Here is a 24,029-nt window from a genome sequence, read left to right on the forward strand (position 1 = left end):
CCACCATCACAAACAACCAGCAGGTGGAATAGTTACCCCACAGAATTGCTGGATTCCTCAGAACTGGACACTACTAAGGTCTGGCTGGTAGAGCGTTGGGAGTTCAGATCCTGCTCATGCTTTGCCTTTAAAGGTTGGAGCAGGTAAACCATGAGGTCCCTTCCAGCTTGGTATTTCATGGTTGTGATTCAGGCAGCCTCACACCTCACCCGCGCAAAAGCACACACACAATTCTTTGGCACATGGATGCTTTGTAACACAGAACAAACAACGATGAGACCTCCAGCTCTTTAAGTAGTTTTATAAAAGTATTTGACTTACTGAGATACTGTTACAGTTACCTGAGTATTTGAAATTACAATGCAAGGAAACTTCAACAAGGAATTTCAGTACAGTATTTTACAATCCAGTGCTGCTGATCCCAGTTTATAGATGAGTTCACTAGAGCACATATACACAAACAGTGATTCTTGAAGAAAATTAAAAGACACCACAAAAAGGGGGCTGGAGATACCAATACAGCAGAGAGCCGAGACTGCAAATCCAGTGCAGCATGTCATAAAAATGCAGAAAATAACATCATACAAACTTTACCAATTTTTTAAGTTTCCTCACAATAATAAACCCCCTTCTTTTTAAATGCCAGCACCTTGATTGAAACTATTTCCATTCTAGATCAGATGTAGGCATGATGCATTTCCTGTGCATTTCATTAGTATATTAACGTTTCCTGAGCTGCCAGAGCAACAAGGCTTTGTTAGTTCTTCCATCAGCATTTCATTTGGTCATGTCATTCTCCCAAGGGAAAACTCTAACTAAAAGTTATTTTTAATACTCAAGGAATTGTTATCAATTGGCAATTGCCTGCATTGGCAGAACCTGCATTGTGACATACTATGACTTTATGCAGTTTGGGGTGCTCAATCAGCTGGATGGGAGACAAATTCATTCATCTGCTGAAAATGTTACTTGGAAGCCCAGTTCCTCACAACCTGCGATCTGGGCTTCGGGATGTGCTGGGCTCAGCTCTATCTTCTTTCACCAGCTCCCCATAAAGAGCAGAACTGCACCAGCGGCTCATACGAAGTCTTTTATATTTCTACACAACATGCTGTAAAAACTGAACAGATTTGTTCACATTCTCAATGCTGACAGAGCAAACTGGCTGAGGAATCTTAACCTCCGACTTCAGAAATGTCACCAGTTTTACACGAGATATTTGCTTTATTTTCTGTATATTTCAGCCAAGCCCAGATTTCACAGATTATTTTCCCCCTCTTCCTCCCTCCCAGTGCATTCTTTATTTTTTATTTCTTTATCTTTTAAAATCCTGTCTGGTGCTTGGGATATCCAGCCCCCTTTCCCCCATCCTAGTACAGCAGAAAAGACATATAAACATGCCATTTAAATTAAAGAAAAATGGAATACGTGGAATCCCGGACTGCAAAAATATATACAAGCATTTACCTTGTCCTGAACTAAACATTTCAACCATAAAAATATTCAACAGCCACACCCTATAGAACTAGGGCTAAGGCTATTTCAATTATAACTATTCTTTAGTTTAAAAATATAGGGCTGAAAGCCTTTTGGGTGATATTTATACATTAACAATAGTTCTAGGTTCCCTACATGAATCATAAAGCATTATGCAGAACACAGACTATTTGTCATAGCTTAATCTTGCATTATCTTGCTTAATTTAATCTCTCTTGGAAATATGTTAGATAACTACCTTTCATTGTAAGAATTCATACAAACAGAATATATTTATAAGGCTTTTTTTTTCCTCCTCGTGAGCTGTGTACTCTAAGAAATCCATCAAACCTTTCTGAAGTTGGCAGATTTTTCTCCTAGTAAACCCATGAAGTCAGATTGGTTCTACCAGCAATGGAACTAAGACAGGGTCATTTCTGTGTCATCAGAAACCCTTTTCCATGCCTTTCCTAGAATATGCATGACAAAAGACCTGCTCACTCTACACACTGAGAACCCTGCCTTTCAGTAAGCATCTCTTTGTACAACCCAAAAAACTCAGTCAAAACCTGGTGGTTCTTAGGCCTGAATCAGTTCTTCCCTCTTTAGTTTAGACAGAAGGGACAAGAAGAAAGAAATGCTCTTTTCAAGACTAGAAGTTCAGTTTTACAGTTTCCCACTGTCCTGTTTCAGCTCCCATACCCCAAAGCCTCTTAAAACCAGCTCCTGGCCCAATGCTTTGAGCTGCATTATGCTTTAGTACGTGCTACATGGTGCTTCAAGTGTCACATCTCCTACCATGGCTACCAGCTCAGCTCACTGAAGTTTGCTTTCCTCCCTTCACACAGGGAAGAGCTGACCATACCCAAAAAGTGCATTCAGTCTAAAGGAGCAGTAAAATGCAAAATGTTATTGTAAACCAGAAGAGAACTGAGTATTAACAGATTCTAAAAGGAAGTAAAAGATGTTATTAATCCAATAGGAACTCACTACAAAAGTTACTAGCTACAAGCAGTGAATTGGCTTAGAAACCTCCCTCAGAAACGTGAGTTTCAGTCTTTATGGAACTATTCACTGATGCTCCAGCTTTTCAAAGATCTGTAATTCCTGTCTGAATTTTCTCATCCTCTTAGCCTTAGCCATCAGTTCATCACCAGAAATGCTAAGTACTATCATTTTCTGACTCCAGTTGTTTGGTACCTCATCCTGAGAGCTCAAGAGCTTTCAGAGCAACTGACTGCAACACGTAAATAACACTGACAATAACGTCCATTAACACTGTTGACAAGAAACATCAGTCTGCAAACAGGAATCTACATGGAATCAGTGCAATTCCAGGTGGTCTTCTCTTTTGCAAAACAAGTGAAGTACCACGGTGTTAATAATGATTTAAAACTTAAATGTGTTACACAGAAAAAAGGATCAGAACTCTTCCAAGGGCACACAGAAAGGTTCCAACAACTTTGGGCGGGTGGCTGTTTTGCTGAAATTAGCAGAATTAGGAAAAAGAAAACCAAAGCAAAGCTTTGCCCTGGATTTGTGCCACAGTTTGACATCCCCTTAAGCAGCAGCTTGAGTCCAGCTGGCATGTGAGCAGACTCCAGGCAGGGAAAAAACAGTCTGGTCACACTTGAGATAGAAAAAAGGGCTGAAGTGATGGATTTGCTCATCGACAGGCTGGCTCTACAACACTGCTGAAAGAGGCTTAGGATGCTGCTGCAGCACTGCAGCTACCAATGAACTTCCCAGTGCATCAGTAGCAAAAAATGCTACTAAAAAGGAAAGACAAAACTATTGGTAAAAATCTGTCAGTTGTTAAGGACACATTCTAATTAATGAATGGTAAACCAAAGCAGAGCCCAAAGCTGTATTAAAACCTCTACATAGGTCAGAATTCATTTGTAGCCATATCTGATTGCTCATTTGATTTCTGAAAGTGCTTAGTAGAAATCCAGAGTTACTGTGGATAAAACCTCAGGATAACATCCACTTACTTACACATTAGTATTGTTAAATAAATCCAAGTCAAGTCTACTTTACAATGAAGTGTGCAACAAGCAGAAGAAGTGAAGACCAGACATTGTGTTGAGTTCACATTCTTCAAGGTGCAAATTTTAGCTATTCTTGCCCGAATCCTTCTGTTTCTTCAATTGCAAACAACAGCTTTTCCTTCAACTGCTCATAATTCTTATAGGGTGGAAGGTCTAAGCGATTGAAACTGAAAATAAAGGAAAACTTACATAGTAAAAAAAATTAAACCATCACAAAAAATCCAATATGAATATACGTAATTAAACTTTTTGCTGTGTACATGGATATCTGGCTTTATATCCTTGGAAAAGCAGACTCCAACATAAATTTATGTACTTCTGAGAGCAAAAGTTAGAGTTCAAGAGCTGAAAGTCAGAAATGCAGTGTGCTAGTGATGGGTTTTCATAAACTTTCCCTCGTTGGTTAAATAGTCATCATTCACATTTGACACGTGGATTTACTCACCCGATACACGGGAGGAACATGAATGTGGCTACTTCACTATGAAGATAGAGTGTAGTGATTACTAAAGATTAATCCCCTCTCTTTAGAAAGTATTGCTTATTACTGTAAATTTTCAGTAATACATAAATCCACAGAACCTACAATGGAATCTACTCCCTACGACTTCTTCAGCAGTTCAGCTGGTTTATTGGTGTAACTTGCTGTTTGCTCTCACACAGCCTCAACCAGTGAAGTATATTACCATTTACCATAATCTCCAAGTAGATTGCTGTCAGCAAAACAAGGACAGCAGCAATAGTTTGGTTTGTTACATACTCACCAGGTATGACTTCTAGGTAACCAGTTTTCCTTGCCAACTTTTTCAACACAAAATTTCTGGGGTCCGTTGCTCCCTATAACAAATTGAGATAAACAAGGTCTAGCCACTGTTGGATCAGTAGGTAAGATACTACAACTGAAGTGTTAAAGGCTTAAACACAAGATTGCCATTACTCACACCAATAAAAGACATCTCTCCTTCGCTACAGAACTCTGTCTAGCTCAAAGTACGCATGTGGTGAAATGCATGAATTTGAAGTGACTTTGAAAGTCAGTACACTAGGTGTAAACATCCCCTCCATGTCTTTTTCCATCACAGCTCAAATATATGCAGGGCTTACAAAATAGCATTAATATAAAAATCATTAAAGTGCCCATAAATTTGCAAATCAGTTCTTTTAAAAAACATCTAATGCATTAGAGGGATTATTTATACATACCCATGAGGTCAGCAAATCCTCCCACTGGTAATCTGCATGTTCCAGTAACAAACTGCAAGAGTCTCATTCTCTTCTCATTATCTATTTCTTTCACAAACTGAAAAGTAGTAATTGAAATAAACATGTAGGGATAGATTCGATAGTCAGATTTTCACATCATCACCGTCTACAACAGGCAATTTACATGACTTACAAATGGCTGGATTAGCAGTAACAACGTCTGTGTGTACACACTACAGACGTTTTCAGTAACTCTGTTCTGTGGTAGGCAACCTCTGTAGGTCTGAAAACAAAGCAAAGTCTACAAACCTGCCAGAACCACACTATCTGCCTGCTGGTCCTGGTGTAGTGCCTGTAGATGGTGTGTCTCTGCCAGTCATTCAAATCAATTTCTTGCATTCCACAGAGAAGCACCTTGAGGGTAGAAAAGGGGAAATAAACACAAGTTATGACTTTCCTTCTGCGACTGCCCATGTAGAAAAACTGAACATCAATTGCACCCATAATTAGAAGCATCTACACTGATAATATATGTGGTTTTGATTTTAAACTTTACCCCCAAAACTTCTACAACAAAGAATGATGTCTGCTCATGACATGTATTTGGAGAAGCCACAAAACAGAAAGCATCTGTATCATGGAAAGTGGAACAATTGCATTTAGACATTCAAGCCAGGAACGGGTTATCACTGCCCAGCCATACAGTCCTCTGTTAGGAACAGGCTGTTTTGGGTTTTATGTTTTTATCTTTCTAAATTAAACAGACGCTTCAGAAACTGCAATTTTGAGAGACTAAAATCACCTAGAACCTGGCCCGAGCTATATGTGATCATCCATTGTGTATCTGTTTTTCATCTCCCTTTCTGTCAAGTTACTCATTCTTTGAACACAAGCAAATCAAATTGCTGAGGATTACAAACGCAACTCGATAAGAAATGTCTACTGGCAGAATCTTAGCCTTTAGAAACATTTAAGTAGGTTGCGGAAAGGTAAGTGAAGGGAAACACACTAATCCAATACACTCCATCCAGTTTCCCTCACATGTCCTTTAAAGCAGTGTTGTCAGCCTTGGCAAGTTCTGCTCTTCAGACCTAATGACTGGAGTTTGAATATTTCATGTGTAATGACCTGGATGCAGCAACAGCCAAACAATCCTTTACCTCCAGTTCTTTAGCATCAAAATACTGCAGATACTGTTGCGGCAGAATTTCATTGAAGCCTTCAAAGAAAGCCTGAGTCTGCTCCTCAACACCTCGGGAAAGTCTCCATTCTGCTACTAGTCTGTAGAAAGAGATACAGAAAGATGATTTAAGCGGCCCGTGCTAACCCATGTCCACATCTTTGTTAGCTTATTTTGAGATGAACTGTGAGCCAAGTTCAAACAATATGGAAAGTCTGGAAAGTTCTGGGGATAGAGCATTGTGTAATTTTAGTAGTTACCTTTACTCTCTGCAAGTGATTTTGTTTTTTCTTTAAGTTAAACCCCTATGTTTCCAACCATTCTGCTACAAAAGTATTTTAGACTCAAAGAAGAGGCAGCATCTATTCACTGATAATATTAATGAGAACACAGCAGTCCCTAGGTATCTGAAGAAAGAAAAAGATGCAGAGCTACATTTGTCTACTATTCTCCTGAGAAATCTCAAGTCATTATCCATGAAAAGGTAAAAACTAGGGCAAGTTGCACTGGAGAGGATAAGTAGGACTGCTAGCTTACCAAGAAATGACTATGTCCATTTGGAAAGTTCCATATTTGTTTCTGTTAATCATGAAACTTTGCTCTGTGGCAGAAACTCCACTCTCCCATTAATAAAAAGGTGGAAAGCGGGCAGGAGACCTGAAGAACCTGAACCCAGGGAGAAGCAGATATTATGCTGAATTCAAGCCTAACCTGTCAGAAAAAATGGAGTCTAAAGGAAAAATGGCTTATTTTCCGATTTCAATCCTAGAAACTCTGGAGATTTAAAGCAGGACTTAGAGTAAGACAGGAAAACAGGAGTGAAACTGGAATCTGTGCTCTCTCTGGGTTCTTAAAAACTAAAAGAGAATGGTTTTCTGTAGATCCTCCCTATTTTCTACCCCAATATTAGTACTGCAAAATGCCAGGGTGCTTGTTCTGCAACTGCTACCTTTTCTGTGAATCACTGAAATGTCTTCAGATTACTCATGTGATGGAAACAGAATCCACTCCCTCCTCCCTCACCCCTCCCTGTGAAAGGAGCCTTCATGGAACACAACGTAAGGAAGGGAGGAAGAAAGTTCACTGTGATTCAGTTTGTTTTGTGCCTGCAATGTGCGACTTTTTGTTGTTTTGCAAACACGTCCTCCATGTTTATATGTTGAAGTTCACACCTTAAAGCAGAGCTTATGTACTGCTGCACGCTGAGGAAGAAGGGAATATTTCAGGACAAAGCAGGTCACTGTTTACATCTCTGTTCTTTCATCACACTCAGGCACCTCTCAACTTACTGCTTTAACACATCCTGGTACTGCAAACGTAATCATTTATGACAACAGAACTTGTGACCCTGTTACAAATGCAAGACCTAATTATGCTACAAGACCACTTCAGGTAAAACTAGCAAGTAAAAAAAACTACCAAGTATCTCTAAAAAAATAAGAATCATCACAAAAATATTCTTAAGTTTAAAAATACCCCAACATAAGAGGCTGGGCAGAATATCAGCAGGCTATGAAGCAATAGAATTCTAATATTAAACTTAAGCAACAGTTTCATTAAGTATCTGACATTCACATTTGTTGTCGCGATGTTCTGCTAAACTTAAATATCCCTAGGGAAAAAAGTGAACCTTCTACAATGTTTGGGAGAAGTGGATTTTAAAGCTTTATTCCTATCAATATTCTTTCAAATCTGATATCCAAACAACGGCCACTTGTTGCCCACATCAGCAATTACTCAGAGACAGAATTTTAGCAATGCTTCCCATTAGAGTTTTGACTATCTCGTCTTGCTAGAAGTAAAGAAAGAAATGACTAAGATGAGAGTATTTTATAAACCTTCTTGTATTCTTACCTAATGTATTCTTCTTTGTTTTCTTCTGTGACCAGAATGTTGCTACCATTTGGCTTCAAATCATGGCTTTTGATTTCACCTAGAATTTCTTTATCAACTGAGAAAAACATTTCCAAGCCACATTCTTCAATATCATTCTCTCTGTTAGGAAAAAATATGATTTTTAGTAACTGTGCCAAGACCTTGTACTCAGTAGAGGAGATGGGTATGAAGAACTTTAAGAAAAAAAGTTTGAAGTTAGATAATGAGGATAAGGAAACATTCCTTACACAATCATTATGCTTTTGCAAGCAGTACTGACTCACTGCACTAACATGCATAAATGGATTGTACTCCTGATCAGAAATTTTTCATCAGCTGTACCCATCACAAGGCTGACAAGCCACGTCCTAGCATCTGTGGAACATTTATGGAATACAGAAACTTTTCAAGTAATGACATTTTAGCATGTTTCATTTAATGACTGCTGCTTCTAACAGGTAATGTAAGGACGGTGTTAAACAGCAGCTGTCACTTTGTCAGATAATAGCAGTAAGAAGCAACTAGGACTTAGTTAAATGCTTACTGAATTACCTTTGACTCCAGTAGATATCATATATGAGACAATCTTGTAAGCATATACTAAAAGGTTCAAAGCTCCCAAGTTAACGAAGTACAAATACTCCTGCTAAAGAGGAATTCTTTGAAATTTTGACATAGAAGGAATCTGTAGCCAACAAACATTGCTCAAATAAATTCTGTTCTCTTTATAGGTGTTAATAACCAGGAGAATAACAGGTACAACACTGTATGTTGATGGATGCTTCTGTAAAGTGAAGAATCACTTGCATATGCAGTCTTTGATGACCATTTCCCCCCAAAGTGCAGTGCAAAAATCAAGGTATTTGTCCTCAACCACAACACAGAAATGTCAGTCTTGAGAACACTGCTGTGGTTTACCTAGCCCCATGATGCAATAGTGCTTCTGAACTTGATCTTTCCAAAACACATGCTATTGCAGGACATCTCAGATGTGGAAGGCAGGCTTCAGATGGATGGATGATGAAATAAAATCACCCCTTCCGTCTAAAATGAAAGCTACCTGCTCTAGCTCAGTCTGAGCAGACAAGTTTGACTAGGTGACCTCTAGAGGTCCCCTTCCAGATTCAATCTGTGACATTTTCAAAGTTGTGGGAACAAGACAAAGAGCCGCCTAATGGAAGAAGCACCACACATTCACAAGTACTGAAAGCATCCTGGCAAGTGCCAAAGTTTGCTTTCTGATGAGGAACAAAATTATGTGCGCCCTGACAGACATGACTTCTTTTCCCCTACAAATTTGCAGCCATTTTCTTAGAGACCACCTTCATCAGCAATTACAGCTAAGCAGGCTCAGCAGCACTGAACGTGAAGTTTGGGTCTCTCTGCCTTGAGGTCAAATGTGCACCCGTCACAGGTCTGAAAGATTTTCTCTGGAATTTTCGTACCCTTAACTGCATGCAGCAGTTTTGCGGCACCTTTATTCAAATAGCAACTATTTAAAGTTTTCCTAATGGAATTTTAACTCATTACACCTTTTAGCAGCACACACATTGAGTACAGAACATGCTGCTGTTGGAAAACCAACTCAAAATCCCTATCTCAATTTGTAAACATCTTGTAAAGCTGCTTCCCGCACCCCCTTCCTTCATTCAAGAGAATGCTTCCACGATTCACCATCACGGGAGGTAATAATCCTGTCTTTTGTGTTTATTTCTGCACTTCTAAAACCAATCTATCCCCACAGCTTTTAGAAATTTCTCAAAGCATCTTTAAAACTATTCTGGCTTTGTATGTTTCTTAAGTAAAATGGTTGCTCTCTCCAGTCATATAAAAAAATACTATTTTTTTCTGCTAAATTGTTTTTACTATAGCAGAAAAAATAATTTTTAACTGAATTTGTCTTTTTTTTTTTTAACTGCTAGGACAGGAAAATCACCTTTGTTACTGGAACAGATGGCGCACATCAACCATGGACTACAACACCCTTGAGTGCTGCTATTATCTAATCAGTACAGAATGCCAACGCTTTAGACCTAAGGGGCTTTAAAAACTACTTCTGAAAATATTTTTAACAGGTAATTCCAAAATAATGATGGTCTAAAAATTCCAGACCCTTTATGCTTGCTGGTCTCTGGAGAGGAATCTGCAAAGCAGTGGAAAACAAGGACTCCAAACAGTATGAATGTAGAGAGGACAGATGACTGACAATGCATACATGGAAGAGTAACTACAATTGTTCACCTCACATTATTGTACACTAAACTTCTCTCTTTTCTAACTCAAGCAGGTACTAGAGAGAAACACTGAACGGGCTTTTGCTGATTTCATCAGTTACCTGATAAGTTTCAGTAGAATTTGCTCAGGCCATTTTATTTGTAACAGCGTTCAAGACTGCCACACAGGTAGAATGTCTACCTAGGTTTATTTTAAACCAGCAAAAACAGAATGCAAGAGGCTGTGTAGATTATTCAATGAACCAAAAAGGGTTTTGCATTATCAAGTTATTTGTGCATTTAAAATTACAGGAAAACTCCAGTACTGCTCTGCAATTGATATACTTCCCAGTGATAATAAATTTAACACCTACTTCCTGGCATAAGTGAAAATAAAACCCATTATATTGCGATTTCAAGAACAAAATCAAGTCAAACTCACTTTACCCAGATGAGAGAGTTGTAAAACTCTGGGTCGACAGATTCTAAATCCTTGAGTCCTACCGGCTTGTTTAGGATACGTTTATAGAAGGGCAGAGAGAACCCAGTGTCAATGAATTTCCCATGGAACAAAGCCTGAAGAACATGAAAACAGACAAAATAATGCAAAGGGTGATTTAATATTTAATACAACAACATTCTGTACTATGCACCAATGACATCTGACAGTCAAAGAATTAAAACAACTTTGAACATCATGACTGCTGATATACTGAATTAACTTATACCAACAGCAGTTATAACCAAACACCTGGTAATAGTTTCAACTAAAAACCGAATTAACTTTTCATCTGATGATATGCTTGAGGGAAGGGATGGAATCCAGACAGACCCTGACACGCCTGAAAGGTGGGCCAATGCCAGCCTCATGAAGTTCAGCAGTGCAAAGTACAATGTCCTATGCCTGAATTGGGGCAGTCCCAGGCACAGCTACAGGTTGGGCAGAGAAGAGATTCAGAGCGGCCTTGCAGAGAAACACTTGGGGGTGTTTGGTCGATGAGAAAATGAACATGAGCCGGCAGTGTGCGCTCGCAGCCCAGAAACCAACTGTATCTTGGGCTGCATCAAAAGGAGCGTGACCAGCAGGGCGAAGGAGGTGATCCTGCCCCTCTACTCTGCTCTCGTGAGACCTCACCTGGAGCATTGTGTGCAGTTCTGGTGTCCTCAACATAAAAAGGACATGGAACTGTTGGAACAAGTCCAGAGGAGGCCACGAGGATGATCAGGGGACTGGAGCACCTCCCGTATGAAGACAGGCTGAGGAAGTTGGGGCTGTTCAGCCTGGAGAAGAGAAGGCTGCGTGGAGACCTCAGAGCAGCCTTCCAGTACCTGAAGGGGGCCTATAGGGATGCTGGGGAGGGACTCTTCAGGGACTGTAGTGATGGGACAAGGGGTGATGGGTTTAAACTAAATTGCAGAGATTTAGGTTAGATATAAGGAATAAGTTCTTTACTGTGAAGGTGGTGAGGCACTGAAACAGGCTGTCCAAAGAAGTGGTAAATGCCCCATCCCTGGCAGGGTTCAAGGCCAGGTTGGACAGAGCCTTGGGCAACATGGTCTAGTATGAAGCATCCCTGACCATGGCAGGGTGGTTGGAATTAAATGACCTTAAGGTCCCTTTCAACCCAAACCAGTCTATGCTTAGTTTATAGAAAAATTACAGGAGAGAACCCCTTCTACTTTTGAACTTACCATGGCAATGAATCTTCCAATAAATCGGAAGTATTTCAGATGGTCTGGATTAATGTAAGAGGCTGGGTTTATCTGTAAGCAGTAGTTATCTTTCCCTGCATATTCAAACAGGCAATACATTGGGTTCAAAACTTCATGTGACAATAGAAAGAACCATTCCCTGAAATCACACAAACAAAAACACATTTCAAAATAAATTAAATTAGAAATTACTTTAGCTATCTCAGTTCGGCTTAGGCACTTGTTGGCACAGAGACAGTCAGTCCAACCTCTTTACCAGGAAGTCCATTAGACCAAACTGAAACCAAATTGACACTAAGACAAATTATTATATGCAAAGTTACAATGGTATACAACTGTCAGTGGTTTTGATACAAAACCAGCCTTATCTAAATAAGAAGATTAAAAGCCTACCACCGATTTAAACTTGAGTGATTTAGGGAATGCCTATTCATATATGTACTTCTTAGTTACATTCCTGTAAAGACTTTTGACTTGAAAGTAGATTTCCATTCACTTTTTCAATAAACCTCTACTTTGACATGAACTGTTGTGCCAACGGCTTACTGTCATTCAGTAGATCACCTCAATGATCAGAGATGCACAAAGTAATTCCTAATACAAACTGGAAATAATTTCATGCAGTTTTAAGACATGCATACACATCTTAAGGAACTGTCTTCCCCAGATATTCTGAAGGAAGATAAGGAATGAACTTCACTGATACTTCGAAAGCACTGCAGTTTAAGTATCGACTTTGGGGAAGTCTTCACACCAACAATGCAGAAAAGGGTATAACTTGCCATTTCAGGTTAGTTTACCTTGCAACACCTCCATAATCTAAGCCTTCTTCACCAGGGAAAATGACCCATAAGCGTCTGCGTAGATCCTGAGGGCTGAAGCTCATTATCTTAGTGAAAGAAAAACAATCAAATTTTTTTAAATAACAGCTGTAAGCGCTGGCTAGACTTACTACTATTCGCTATCAAGCAATATAGCATTTAATAATTCAGAACATAAAATGAACTATGAGTGTGTGAAGTACATGCTTACGGAATGTTCATGCAGTTTGAAGCGTCACTGCAAACCTATTTCCATAGATTAAAGATATGTAAAAGAAAAAAATAAATAATAATCCTGGTACTAAAGACGTGGGGTACTTGGGCCAGCAGCCTGTCTGAGGAACTTCACTAATCCTGGGTTTAATACCGTGACCAAATTTGTAATTATGCTGATATGGTCAACTCTCAGAGGTTTACATGAAGAAACTTCACGTGATGCTTTTTGTGTCCAAGAACCTCGAGTTTTGTTCGCCAGAAAAGGCACGGAATTTGGGCCAAGATTTGCATTTTAATATCTCTCCTGGATGTCTGTAGGAATCGTCACAAAAAAATTTATAATCCTAGCAGGGATACTGCAAGTGATGCCTAACAAGTACAAAACACTAACTTGGGTCTCTGCAATGATGTCATCTAAACTACGGATCAGGCACCCTGCTTTCCTAAGGAAACCTTGGTTTGCTGATGTTCTCGCTCGATTCTTTCCAGTACAGCATAATTTCATTACCTGCACAGTTACTGTAAAAAACACCAAGCCCATATGCAGAAATAAAGCTGGAGCTAGTTTTCGGTTACAGGATTTATTTTGTGCCTTTTTAACCCTTTTTATTTAAAGGCATCACTGTTCCAAATGAGAAGACTAGCCAACAGCACTGCCTGTTGCTTCTGCTAAGGCAGTTTACAGTACTTTGAACAAGAAAACATTAATCCTTATGTAAGAATATATTTGGCTCAAAACACACTGTTCTATTTGTTCACATTTCCTGGCTTGACACATCTGTGTTAATTCCTACAAGGAATGAAACCTGAAGACCTATAGGGAATAAGAAAAACTTAAGAAGATAGGGACTTTCAGCTTCCTCTGTCCCTAGCCAAATTTGTTAAGTTACTCTTAAATCAGGAAAATAAAGAAGTGGCCAAGATGAATCATTCCATGCTCTTCCAAGCCCGTTTCTATCTATCTTATGAAACTGACAAAGAGCTGCTTTTGGCTTCAATTTAACCAGCAATGAGTGATTCATTGCCACAACGAACATTCATAAAGTAAAATTCAAAAGCACCTAGAAAAACTGTATAGGAACAAATTTTAACCATGGTTTAGGTCTATAGACATTAACAAGAATTTTGCTACTAAGAACCTAAATAGATTTAGTATTTTTTGTTCCTTTTAACCATTTCATTACTCCTTTAAAGACCCAGGATCTCTGTAACACCAAGACTAAGATAAACGTGATATATTTTGGTACACAGCCCATGCTAATATGACGAAACTGTTGGGAAAAACATGTCAACAAACACAACATGAAAACTTCCTGCGATGGGGGAGCTGCTCTGCTGCAGCACTCCCCTCAAATGAACGCGGGTTTTAAAGAATTCTGAGGGAAGAAAGAGAAACACCTTCTCTGTCAGACGGGTCAGTCTTTGGAGCCAGAACTTCACAGGTTAGCATGACCTTTAAATATGGAAGTATGAATGTATCCTAACTATTAATCTAGTAGTTACTCTCACTTAAAATGACATTAACAAGATGGCAAAGGATCAAGAGTGACACGAGACAATACGTTTTATCAACTCAGCTTCTCATGCCCACTGCTAACAAGTTTTAATACAATACCTGTTGAAATGAATCCTCGAATAATGTTTTTCTGCTCACTGTAATTTTTATGTGCTGTGGCATTGCCAGTTGCTGAAATGAAATTTTCAGAGGTGAAGTATACGATCATTTGAAGTTTTTAATACTGTGTTTGTACTGTTACTTGTTGTTAATTGTATTGTAGCATATATTGCTTTAGGAAGTAGTTACTAATTAATGTAGTTAATAATTGTAGTATATATTGCTTTAGGAAGTACAGTTGAATTTTACTAATCCACATAAAACAAACCCAGCAATTGTTTTAATTTACTCCAAGAAACTGCTTCCACTACTGGTATCTACAGTGAGATATACATGTTGTTAGAGCCTGCTTACAACAGATTCAAATACTATACTCTTACGAGACAGCAGAAAACGTCAAGATCAATAACATTCTAGTTTAATAAAGAATTAAAAAATGCGGAAATTTAGGTTACTCTGTGCCAAATTCAAAGTGAAAAGTTAGGCTAGTCTATTCTGGTTTTCAAAGGATAATTCATTGACTCTTGAAAACTGGAACATTCAAACCTGAGACTTTTCCCTCAATACCAGGTTACTTTATCTCTTGATATACATTGAGTTTAGAGGATCAAGACTGACACTCTGGAAACTGATGTTACAGCACATCTTCTTGAATGTTTAGACATGCATGTTCTGAGTCACATGCCCTGCATTTTTGTCCAGATGTCTATATTTGTGCAGAAAGTAATATTAACTATAAGAATTCTGTATCTCCCTGTATTCCCTTATTAACAACAGAAAGAAAGCACTATTCTGAACCCCCCCAATTTTAAAAGAAAACATCAGTTTAGCTTTTTTATTGTAGAAGTTTCAAAGCCTTAGCTTACCTACCTTTAAACTTTATATGAGTTTATATACATCCTGTATTTACTCCTTCCTACTTTAACTCACCTTTAATGTTAAAGTAGTTTGATTACCTTACCACTTGCAAGGTATCAAAGGAGTTCATTTAAAGCATGTAAGCAAACCCCAAAAATGCTGACAAATACTCCCAAGTGATGAATCCATACCTGACACCAGAATCTGAAATAATGGACCTTTGCCTTGAAATCACGCACATAAGCTATCTGGGGTCCATTGTCTCTGGAACCAAAAGGAGAACAAACAAATGAATTTCGGAAGTGGTTTTGTAAGTAAATGCCTGCATCTGCATTGGTTATACAGTGGTACGGTTTAGGTGCTAACTAGCTGGAAGCTTCTTACTTACATTTTTTGATTTTGAGGTGTGTTTTTTTTGTTGTTAAGCTATAAACAAGTTTTCTCCACTGTGGAGCATACACACACTACTTTTAAACAGTATCTGATTATTATCTAAAGAAGAATCTAACAATAAGGATGGGATAACATCCAGTTAAAGTTGGGACTTAAACTCTGGTTTTAAGTCCATCCTGGTCCCTAAAAGTCACAGACAGGCAGACTTGTAACTGGAAGGAAGGGATCTGGTTCAACAGTACTAATGAAGCTGCTCCACGACCCTCACATCTTGTATACTACTTGGCAAGAAGGATTCTCAAGTGTTCAAGACACTGCCTTCTTCAGGGACAGTTAACAGTGGATGAAACAAACCCAGAAAATTAACAAATCTTACTACATATAAAACTTCCTGCATACAAAAAGAGAGAAAAACCTTTTAAAAACAGCAAGTGCTGAACTCAACATGACACTAAGCCTTTGAAAGTCAAAACACTTACAGAGCAGACTTGCCAGTGCGGGGATCTATGTAGGTAGTGGTTCTTCTATTGTGATCCACAAAATATGGAATACCATCCACAGTAAATCGCATTTCCCAGCCCTCTGGTAAGGGTTTCTCATTTAATTGACTATGGATACAATAAAACGCATGGTAACTGATCAACATCATACATTCAGTCATTAGAGCAATACCTGACACAGTAAAAATTGTGGCAGATCTAGAAAAACTACGGATTGAGAAACTTTGCATCCCATATTTATTCTTTTTTTCCCCTCTCAATTTTTCATATGAGTTCTCAATTAGGCCAAAATGACTGTTCAAATAAACGCTAGCTCATTTGACTGCACTACCTCCAGTAAGGGCAAATGGAAGTTTCAGAGAAAAATGTCAGCAAGGTTTAGCAATGTTCCTCCATTAAACAACATAATTTTGTCTTCTAACTATAGGTTTTTACTTGAAAACTGACTTAATTTTACTAGGCAGCTTCTGGTGCCTCATGTGCAATCACAGCATCCAAAAAAGTTTCAGAATGGCAAAAATAGAAGAAAATGCAAATATTGATCTTTTAGGATTATTCAACAACTTTCAACTCAAGTCTGGTACAAACAAAAATAGATTCTAATATATTTGGAAGACCTGAGCATCATCACTTCAAAGTGTTCTCACAGTGACTTCCCTCTACAGAATTACATTGTAGAACCACGTTTCTAACTGTGAAACCAGCACGCATGGTTATTGGGTTGTATTAAGAGTATTCTCCAAACACACAGCCCCAGAGGTGACTGGGATGTAAAAGCTGTCACCTCTGGCTACAGCTATTAGCCCTCCACATGTACTTGGCTTTCTTTCCCTCACCCCCCTTCTTACTCCTCTATGGAGAACAGATGAAGTTGCTTCACTAAGTGGAAGTTTTCAGCTCGAAACAGGAAGAGCTGGGATTGAACATCCCTCACCCTTATTTCATAACCTGCCTTACTCCAGAGACTCAGGATGACCAAAGCCCAAAATAAACAGTACTCCATCACTGTGAGTAGTGCCTCAAGCTCTCTATGTCTCTCCCTCCACCTTTTTAAAAGGTGTGAGGTGGTGGGCTGCAGTTTTTCAAGTTTTATTTCTTCCTGCCTCTTAGCTATTTACTATCTAGGAAATAAATCCTTATTCAGGATCTTCTGCACTATCCCATCCATCACTGTATAAAAGAAATCCTACCCCCAATGATACAAATGTTTAGACACATGTTTCAGAGTAAGTAGGAGCTGTTCTGGGGAATGAACTTACTGCTATTGACCAAGACTTTCCTGGCAATTGTGCCATTACTAAGTAATATTTTGACAGTTCCATTTTGGCTAGTACCTTCTACTATTTCAACAGGCTGCCTGCAGTGTGTAGGACAGTCAATACTTTGGTTGCGGGCACCAGGTGGGCACCATTTCCTAGCTACTTTGCTACATTTTCATTCCAGACTTACACAAAGCTCCAACTCATTTCTTACCCCTGACTCCTGGGATCTTCCCACTGAGTGATCCGTGTGTTGTGATTGACAAAATACACCCTGCCATTGCTGTCAGTTCTCTTTTCTGAAAAGATGCAAAAGGGGGAGGGGAGAATAAAAATCAGTATCTGCTTAATGTATTGCTGAGACTACATCAAATAAAATAAATAAAATCAGCCAGCAGACCCAGCCACAGCCTCTATCTTCAGGCCAAAATCTGGCTACAACAGGCAAAATGCTTCATTTTACAGAAGAAGTCTGGAAGCAGACACTTGTAGACGACAGTGGAACTCAACACACTGAGAAACTCAGTTTTGTTGTTTTCTAGGTAACGGCAGCCTAAAGAACTTTCTTTGAAATATTATATATGTGCCACAAAGCACAAGTATAGGAATAGTTCTGTTTGAAAACCAGACCCAAAACCCCAGGTCCAACTCTGCCAAGTAATTACTTGCTTTAAAATACATAACTCTGAGAACTTTGCCTATGTATCATGAAATTTGCATTCTCGTATCTTCTTCGTAGTCACACCAGAAATTAGTTAGATTTTCAGACCAATAAGAAAAGGCTCCACAAATTGGACTGGAGTGAGAATTTGGCAGTCTGATTTAGAGGGGATGTGGAGTCTGACTTGGCAGGAAAGGGATGGGGGGGAGCAGGAACCCTGCCTAATGACAGCGGTAAAAAAAAAGGATGACAGTGTGAAAGCAGCTATTATTTCCCTTGAGAAAGGGAGTAAACCAGAATACTTCATGGTTTCTAATCCGCTTTGAAACTGCACATCCTCATCAGGACTCTGTTCTAACAGCACATTTGATTAGATTTAATTTTAAGAGCCTAGAACAGCTGACAAACTAATTTGGCAGAAATACGCTTTATTGTTTAATTACATTGCATTACAAAATACTTTCAAGTCAGTCTTACCCCATCCATGTGGCAGAGGGCCAAGAGGATCAAACTCTTTGTTCTGTGTTGATGAAAAGTCCTGGTTCTGCAAGTCACATAAACAAATGGTGCATTAATGACTAGTCGTTTGTTTTCCAGATGTTCTACCATAGGCATCATGAATTATTGAAGCAAATGCATTTTTATTAATGTTACAAAGAAGGTAAGATGCTAACAGTTTATTTTTCTTCACAGAGAGGGCCTATTTTGCAGCCCTTGGCATGCTTCATTAACTCTAGTGCCAAGAAAATATTCTTTGTTTAGTGCCCCTGTATACGCAGAGGGAAATTAGTACAGTAGCACCCAAAACAATCAGAAAGCAACCCTCTTCAGTCCTGCCCTCAGCATACTTCTCCCTACCACCATCTATGAGGTCCATTTTTATTCTCTACACATACACCAAACTTAGAACATATACACCATTCTTGATAAACTACTAGCACGAGCTGGAGTTACCTTAAGTCTGCTATTCATCAGAGGTAAACAATGGATTTAAGGTTCTGGAAAGATTATTTTCAGTTTCCCTGCTTTCATAACATTCATTGTGCTTATTATTATTATTGTGATTATACCCAAACCAGAAGTACATATCCTGTGAGCCTGCTTACCTTCCAGGTCTTTGGCAAAGCCAATTCAAGACATAATACAAACAAACCAGCTTTATTACTAAGCTGTAGTTTGTTTTGAACCAATGGCTTTTATCAATATTGTACATAAAATTTATCAAAGAACACCACCTATATTCAGCTGACTACACTGTATGTGCTGCTTGCAGTCACTGTGAGGACATGAACAAGGGTTATCAATTAGTACCTCCTGCTATGCTACACACACAAAGATAATGTATTATCGTAAAGAATAAACCATAATAAAGTGCAGTGACTTTATGGGGAAGAGTCACCCACAAGCATCGCCGAACCCCAAATACACTTCCAATATGCAAAAGAGAGACTGATGGCTTGAAAATTTGAAAAGATGCCCCTCTCAATCTTTCCAGTCACCATTATATTCCTTACCCCATATATAAATCTCTGGTTAAACTGCTGCATAGCTCCTTGAAGCTGACTGCGCTGAAGCTGCCACTGCTCGTAATTCCGGACAGACTCTAACGTTGGTCTCTGCCACGTTGTTGTTCTTGTGAAGTGGTCAACGTAATAAATTCTCCCCATGTTGTCAACTCGTCGCTCCCAGCTTTTGAAAGAATTACAAGCAACAGTTCTCAATGTCAGACAATTTTAAGGGCTCAGAAGCACTTTTAGGCAACAGGCAGTATGTTGGAAGTGGATATAAAGCACAGGCTCATCAACAGGCAGCTTTCTTCCCTTTTACCCTCCACTAAAAGTATGAAAGAGCTAAAACTGTTTGAAGGGAACCACTCTTATTTTGTTGCATACTATCCTAAGACAGACTCATTCTGTTTACTGGACTTTCAGGATTTTTTGAAACAGTTTAAGAGCTACACAAACCACTGACAATACTATACTGTCATTACTGCATTTATGCTGCCCAACCCATATGACTATGGTCTGCTTGCTTCTCCTAAAAGGCAGCAAGCCCTCTGACAGTTTGGGCTGTATATTCTGACTTAGTGGAAAAGGAAGGTGTGGGCATTGGGTTTTGGTTTGGTTCTTTTATTTCTTTTCTTTGTTATTATTGTTTTCAGTTCAGATGAAATCAGTACTACTGATAAAACTTGAATGAAAACGCTAACACCTGAATCACTAGTCAAACCTCTCAGAGTTCAAAATACATTGAGTGTGAAAGGTGGGTTCCCATTATGAGACTGTCTGCCATTTTTTGTTCTTTAGTATCAAGTTCTCTTCACTATTTCACATGTTTTTACTTCATAAGTCTGTGTAGTGTGTGAACCACATGAGTATGAATGAAAGGCATCAGAGTAAAACTGCTTCCATGTAGAGACTAACAACCCTGGCTGCTCTGATGCCAAGAGCTCAAAAAGCCAAATAACCAAATATAATAACCATAAGAGTACAGTAAATTAGCAGCTGGGAATCCTGGGAGAGGCTCAAAGGACTGCAAACAGTAGCCTCAGGATAAAGAGGCATCCAAGGGCACTCTTGCTCAAACTGATAGTTACCTCAATCCCAAAATACTTTCTGTGGTCTGGTTCTCTTCTACAGTTGGGGATGTCTACTGTCTTTAACTTAATTCCATTTCTCAGTAAAGATGCACTTGCTTAACCTTTGACAGAAAACTCAGATTCTGTTACTTTTGAGTTTCAAGTCTTCTCCACACTGCATACTATGCATTTTTGCAGCACTCCTTGGAGACAACCTGGAGCAACTGCTTGCGCCAGGTTCACATCTCTCTTTACAAATATGCTTTCTAGTAAACTGTCAATCAATTTCTGCAAAATCCTGACATCCTGTGACTTCTCCTGGCTCACCTTGGAGGAAGAGGCTCTGGGCGATCCCACGTTGTTCTTTTTTCAACATGATCTACATAGTATACTCGACCGTGTTGATCTACTCTTTGCTCCCAACTGAAAAACAAAACAGCATTTTTATCTGCCTCCAGATCCAACCATTTATCTTCAGTATAAAGATGAGAAATGCTTGTTTTCATAAAATGCTTATTTCTAAATATAATGCCTGAAACTCACACATGCTTCACACGATGCATCAAAACGCTGTACATTGTGGTACAATGGTCATAGCAACAGTAATTCTGTGTCAACTAGAACACAAAAGCATTTCATGTGACCACCTTCAGTTTGTGGGAAATTGAAGCTCAAGTTCATGCCTACATATACAGTTTTTAGCAAGCAACCAAGCAAAGATTTGTACTCAGTATCAAATATATCATTAACCTGTTGAATATCCTCATCCATAGAGCATAATCCCCTTTCAGAGTAACATTAATTCAAATTAAATCCTCAAAATATGCAACTCTGCAGAGGTCATCATAAGGGCACTGGTCACATTTTCTGCATATGCAGCATTTGCGATACTGCCTTAGACCTGTATTTGCATCAGAGGTAACACCGCAGGAACAGAAGCATGCTAACCTGCCATTTCTGCTGAAATCAAATGGTCAAGCAACAATCAGTGTTTTCACGACTGCTTTTCTATTTCAGTTTCCCTGTAAGGCAGAGAGGCAATGCAATCCCTTTCCTACTTTCTGATTCAACTGCCTGCAAATTAAGGCAGCTATTTCACCAATTACACCATCCACATTGGGAAGCTTTTGCTTTCCATCTCTCAAAGAGTTCAGAAATTTGTTTAAAGTTTAGAATCTAAGTGACAGCTCTGCAGCAACAAACCATCCATCTAGCAGATTTCACAAGAGCCTGAAACACAAACGGTGTGCCCGTACTACTCCCAAGAGCTGCAGTATGAAGTCCAAAACTTCAGGATATACTGCAGAATATGAAAGGCAATAGTAGCTTTTCCTCTACGTATCTGACTCCATTCTAACTTAAAGACAGCAAGCTGTCATGCTAAAACTTCTGTATTTCATTGGCTTAGGAACATATGACAAGTACCAAAGATATCCAAAAGATCAATTCCTTTCTTGACTAAACCACACCAGAAGGCCTACCAGGCAAAGCAATTATGAAAACCTGCAAATTTGTACTGAGGGAAGGATTTCTGTTACGCAGCAAAAGGCAGATGTTATAAATACTTTGTAATATTGACTTACCTGCTGTAAGTAAAATAAAGTAAGCCAGAAATGCCATCATCATCACAATAACAATAATAATAATAATAATGAAAAGTCATACCCAGGTGGAAGAGGGCCTTGACTGACTGTAGTAAGTGCCTGAGGTGGAGGATTTACTGGCTGGATTTGTCTTGATACTGGAGGTGTGGCGAGTGCAGCAGTTGCAGGAGCTGTTGTTGTTGCTGCTGTTGCCCCTGCTGTTGCTCCCTCAGGGCTCTGCTCAGAAGATGTATTTGCAGCTGGACCTGCCAGTGATCCTGCACTGGCCCCGTCGTTCTCTGTGGATGTGGTTGAAGGACCATTTGCGCTTGCTACGATGTCAAAGATATCAAAGGCAGAAGATAAAGCACCTTTAGCTGGTATTTATCACCGATCTATTTTAGAGGTTGTAAATCACAAAAGTAAACATGTGAGAACTGGTATTTCAAAGCCCACACATACAGCCACATTGCACACTTTACACAAACACTAATTCAAAAGCAATTTTGTCTCACTTCATAAAGACGCTTTAATCCAAGAACTGCTACCAAGGGCAGGATTTTGATATTTCTGACAGAATAGGTAGTATTTACCAAAGTAAGCTGTCTGCATCCTTTAAACACTAAATGACTATAAACAAAAAACAACTTACTTGCATTGATGAGCTCGTTATTTTCCATTTTTTATTTGGAATAATAATTTAAATGATAATAAGCATAAAATTTTCAAGAAGAGATTTGGTATCACATGGAAAGAAATTACCAGAATGGGAGGGCAAAATATTCTTAAAACTTTTTTTTTTTCTTAATGCATTTTGGTGGGTGGGATTAAAGGTTGCATACAAGTCAGGCCTTATTACTGACCTACACTAGGTTCATCTTTTAACATCATTACTGTGTCACAGTTTTCCATCCAGACTCAGCATTCATCAACTGTAATAATGGGACTGCTGGAAGGAAGACTGCAGTGTATGAGGGTGAAGGAGTTACCCTAAAAACAACAACTTTTTCAGGACTAAAGTTTTGTAGTTTTTAAATTATCAGATAATAAAAAATTAAAAAAAAAAACCCAAACAACCTATCCATTTGAGTGCAAGAGAGTAATGAATGTTTTAAGTGCTGCTATTTCACAGAATTTAGCTAAATTTGTAGAAATTAATAACTAGTATTTCAAAACCCAGTATTATCAACTTGAGACAATTCTGTGAGCCCTTCAGGAGATTTCATCTCAAACTCAGTGGATATTTCAGAGCAGTAATAGCATTCACTTGTGTTCTTTTGGTCTCAGCTCCATTACATGTGGCCGCATCACTGCAATCGTTACTTAGCAGACATGGAAGCAAGACATTTCTAATAGGAACACTGATTAAACAATACGTACTGAATGCAAGCTAAAATATAGTCCCTCTGAAGTTATCTGCGAAGGAATTTAACATGAAAAATGTAGCTAAAAGTCAGCATCAAACTGCTATGTTCATCCAAAGAGTGTGCAGCTTTGAAATGACTGCCTGCCCCTAGCACACATACCAGCTAGTGAAGTGGGTCTGCGAGGCGTGGGTGGAGGTGGTCTGGCAGGCCTCGGAGGTCTTGAAGGTTTGCAGCTTCCGTTTGTGAGTAATGGAGAATCACTGCCATTAACAGTCTTGTTTTCACTGGGAGAAGCATCTTCACTGCTTTCAAGGCCAATTGAGTTAGTCCTTTTGCAGGAAAAGACAGAAACAAGAACTGTTCTAATAGTGTATGGATGACATTAAACTTTATGAAAGATACTAGAACATAAGTTATGACTAGATTAGACTCTTACATTCATAACAATAATAGAAACCTATACATCT

General features: G+C 38.9%; 1 protein-coding gene across 2 annotated transcripts in view; it reads right to left on the bottom strand.

Annotated features, from left to right (window-relative positions):
- Positions 1-285: 285 nt before the first annotated feature.
- ITCH (itchy E3 ubiquitin protein ligase) overlaps positions 286-24,029 on the bottom strand; it is a 60,955-nt gene continuing 37,211 nt past the window's right edge. For both annotated transcript variants that reach the window (XM_065691273.1, XM_065691274.1), the window contains exons 7-24: positions 23,722-23,891; positions 22,278-22,527; positions 20,940-21,035; positions 19,549-19,723; positions 18,512-18,578; positions 17,588-17,672; positions 16,094-16,222; positions 15,413-15,485; positions 14,364-14,435; positions 12,512-12,600; positions 11,691-11,850; positions 10,441-10,574; positions 7,765-7,905; positions 5,891-6,011; positions 5,040-5,144; positions 4,731-4,827; positions 4,292-4,364; positions 286-3,694 (exon numbers count right to left, since the gene is read on the bottom strand). In XM_065691273.1, coding sequence (XP_065547345.1) covers positions 3,595-3,694; positions 4,292-4,364; positions 4,731-4,827; positions 5,040-5,144; positions 5,891-6,011; positions 7,765-7,905; positions 10,441-10,574; positions 11,691-11,850; positions 12,512-12,600; positions 14,364-14,435; positions 15,413-15,485; positions 16,094-16,222; positions 17,588-17,672; positions 18,512-18,578; positions 19,549-19,723; positions 20,940-21,035; positions 22,278-22,527; positions 23,722-23,891 — 2,137 coding nt within the window. In that variant the 3' untranslated portion in view covers positions 286-3,594. The remainder of the gene's footprint in view (positions 3,695-4,291; positions 4,365-4,730; positions 4,828-5,039; positions 5,145-5,890; positions 6,012-7,764; positions 7,906-10,440; positions 10,575-11,690; positions 11,851-12,511; positions 12,601-14,363; positions 14,436-15,412; positions 15,486-16,093; positions 16,223-17,587; positions 17,673-18,511; positions 18,579-19,548; positions 19,724-20,939; positions 21,036-22,277; positions 22,528-23,721; positions 23,892-24,029) is intronic.

This window comes from Lathamus discolor, chromosome 11 (genome assembly GCF_037157495.1).
Source record: "Lathamus discolor isolate bLatDis1 chromosome 11, bLatDis1.hap1, whole genome shotgun sequence".
Lineage (NCBI taxonomy): Eukaryota > Metazoa > Chordata > Aves > Psittaciformes > Psittacidae > Lathamus > Lathamus discolor.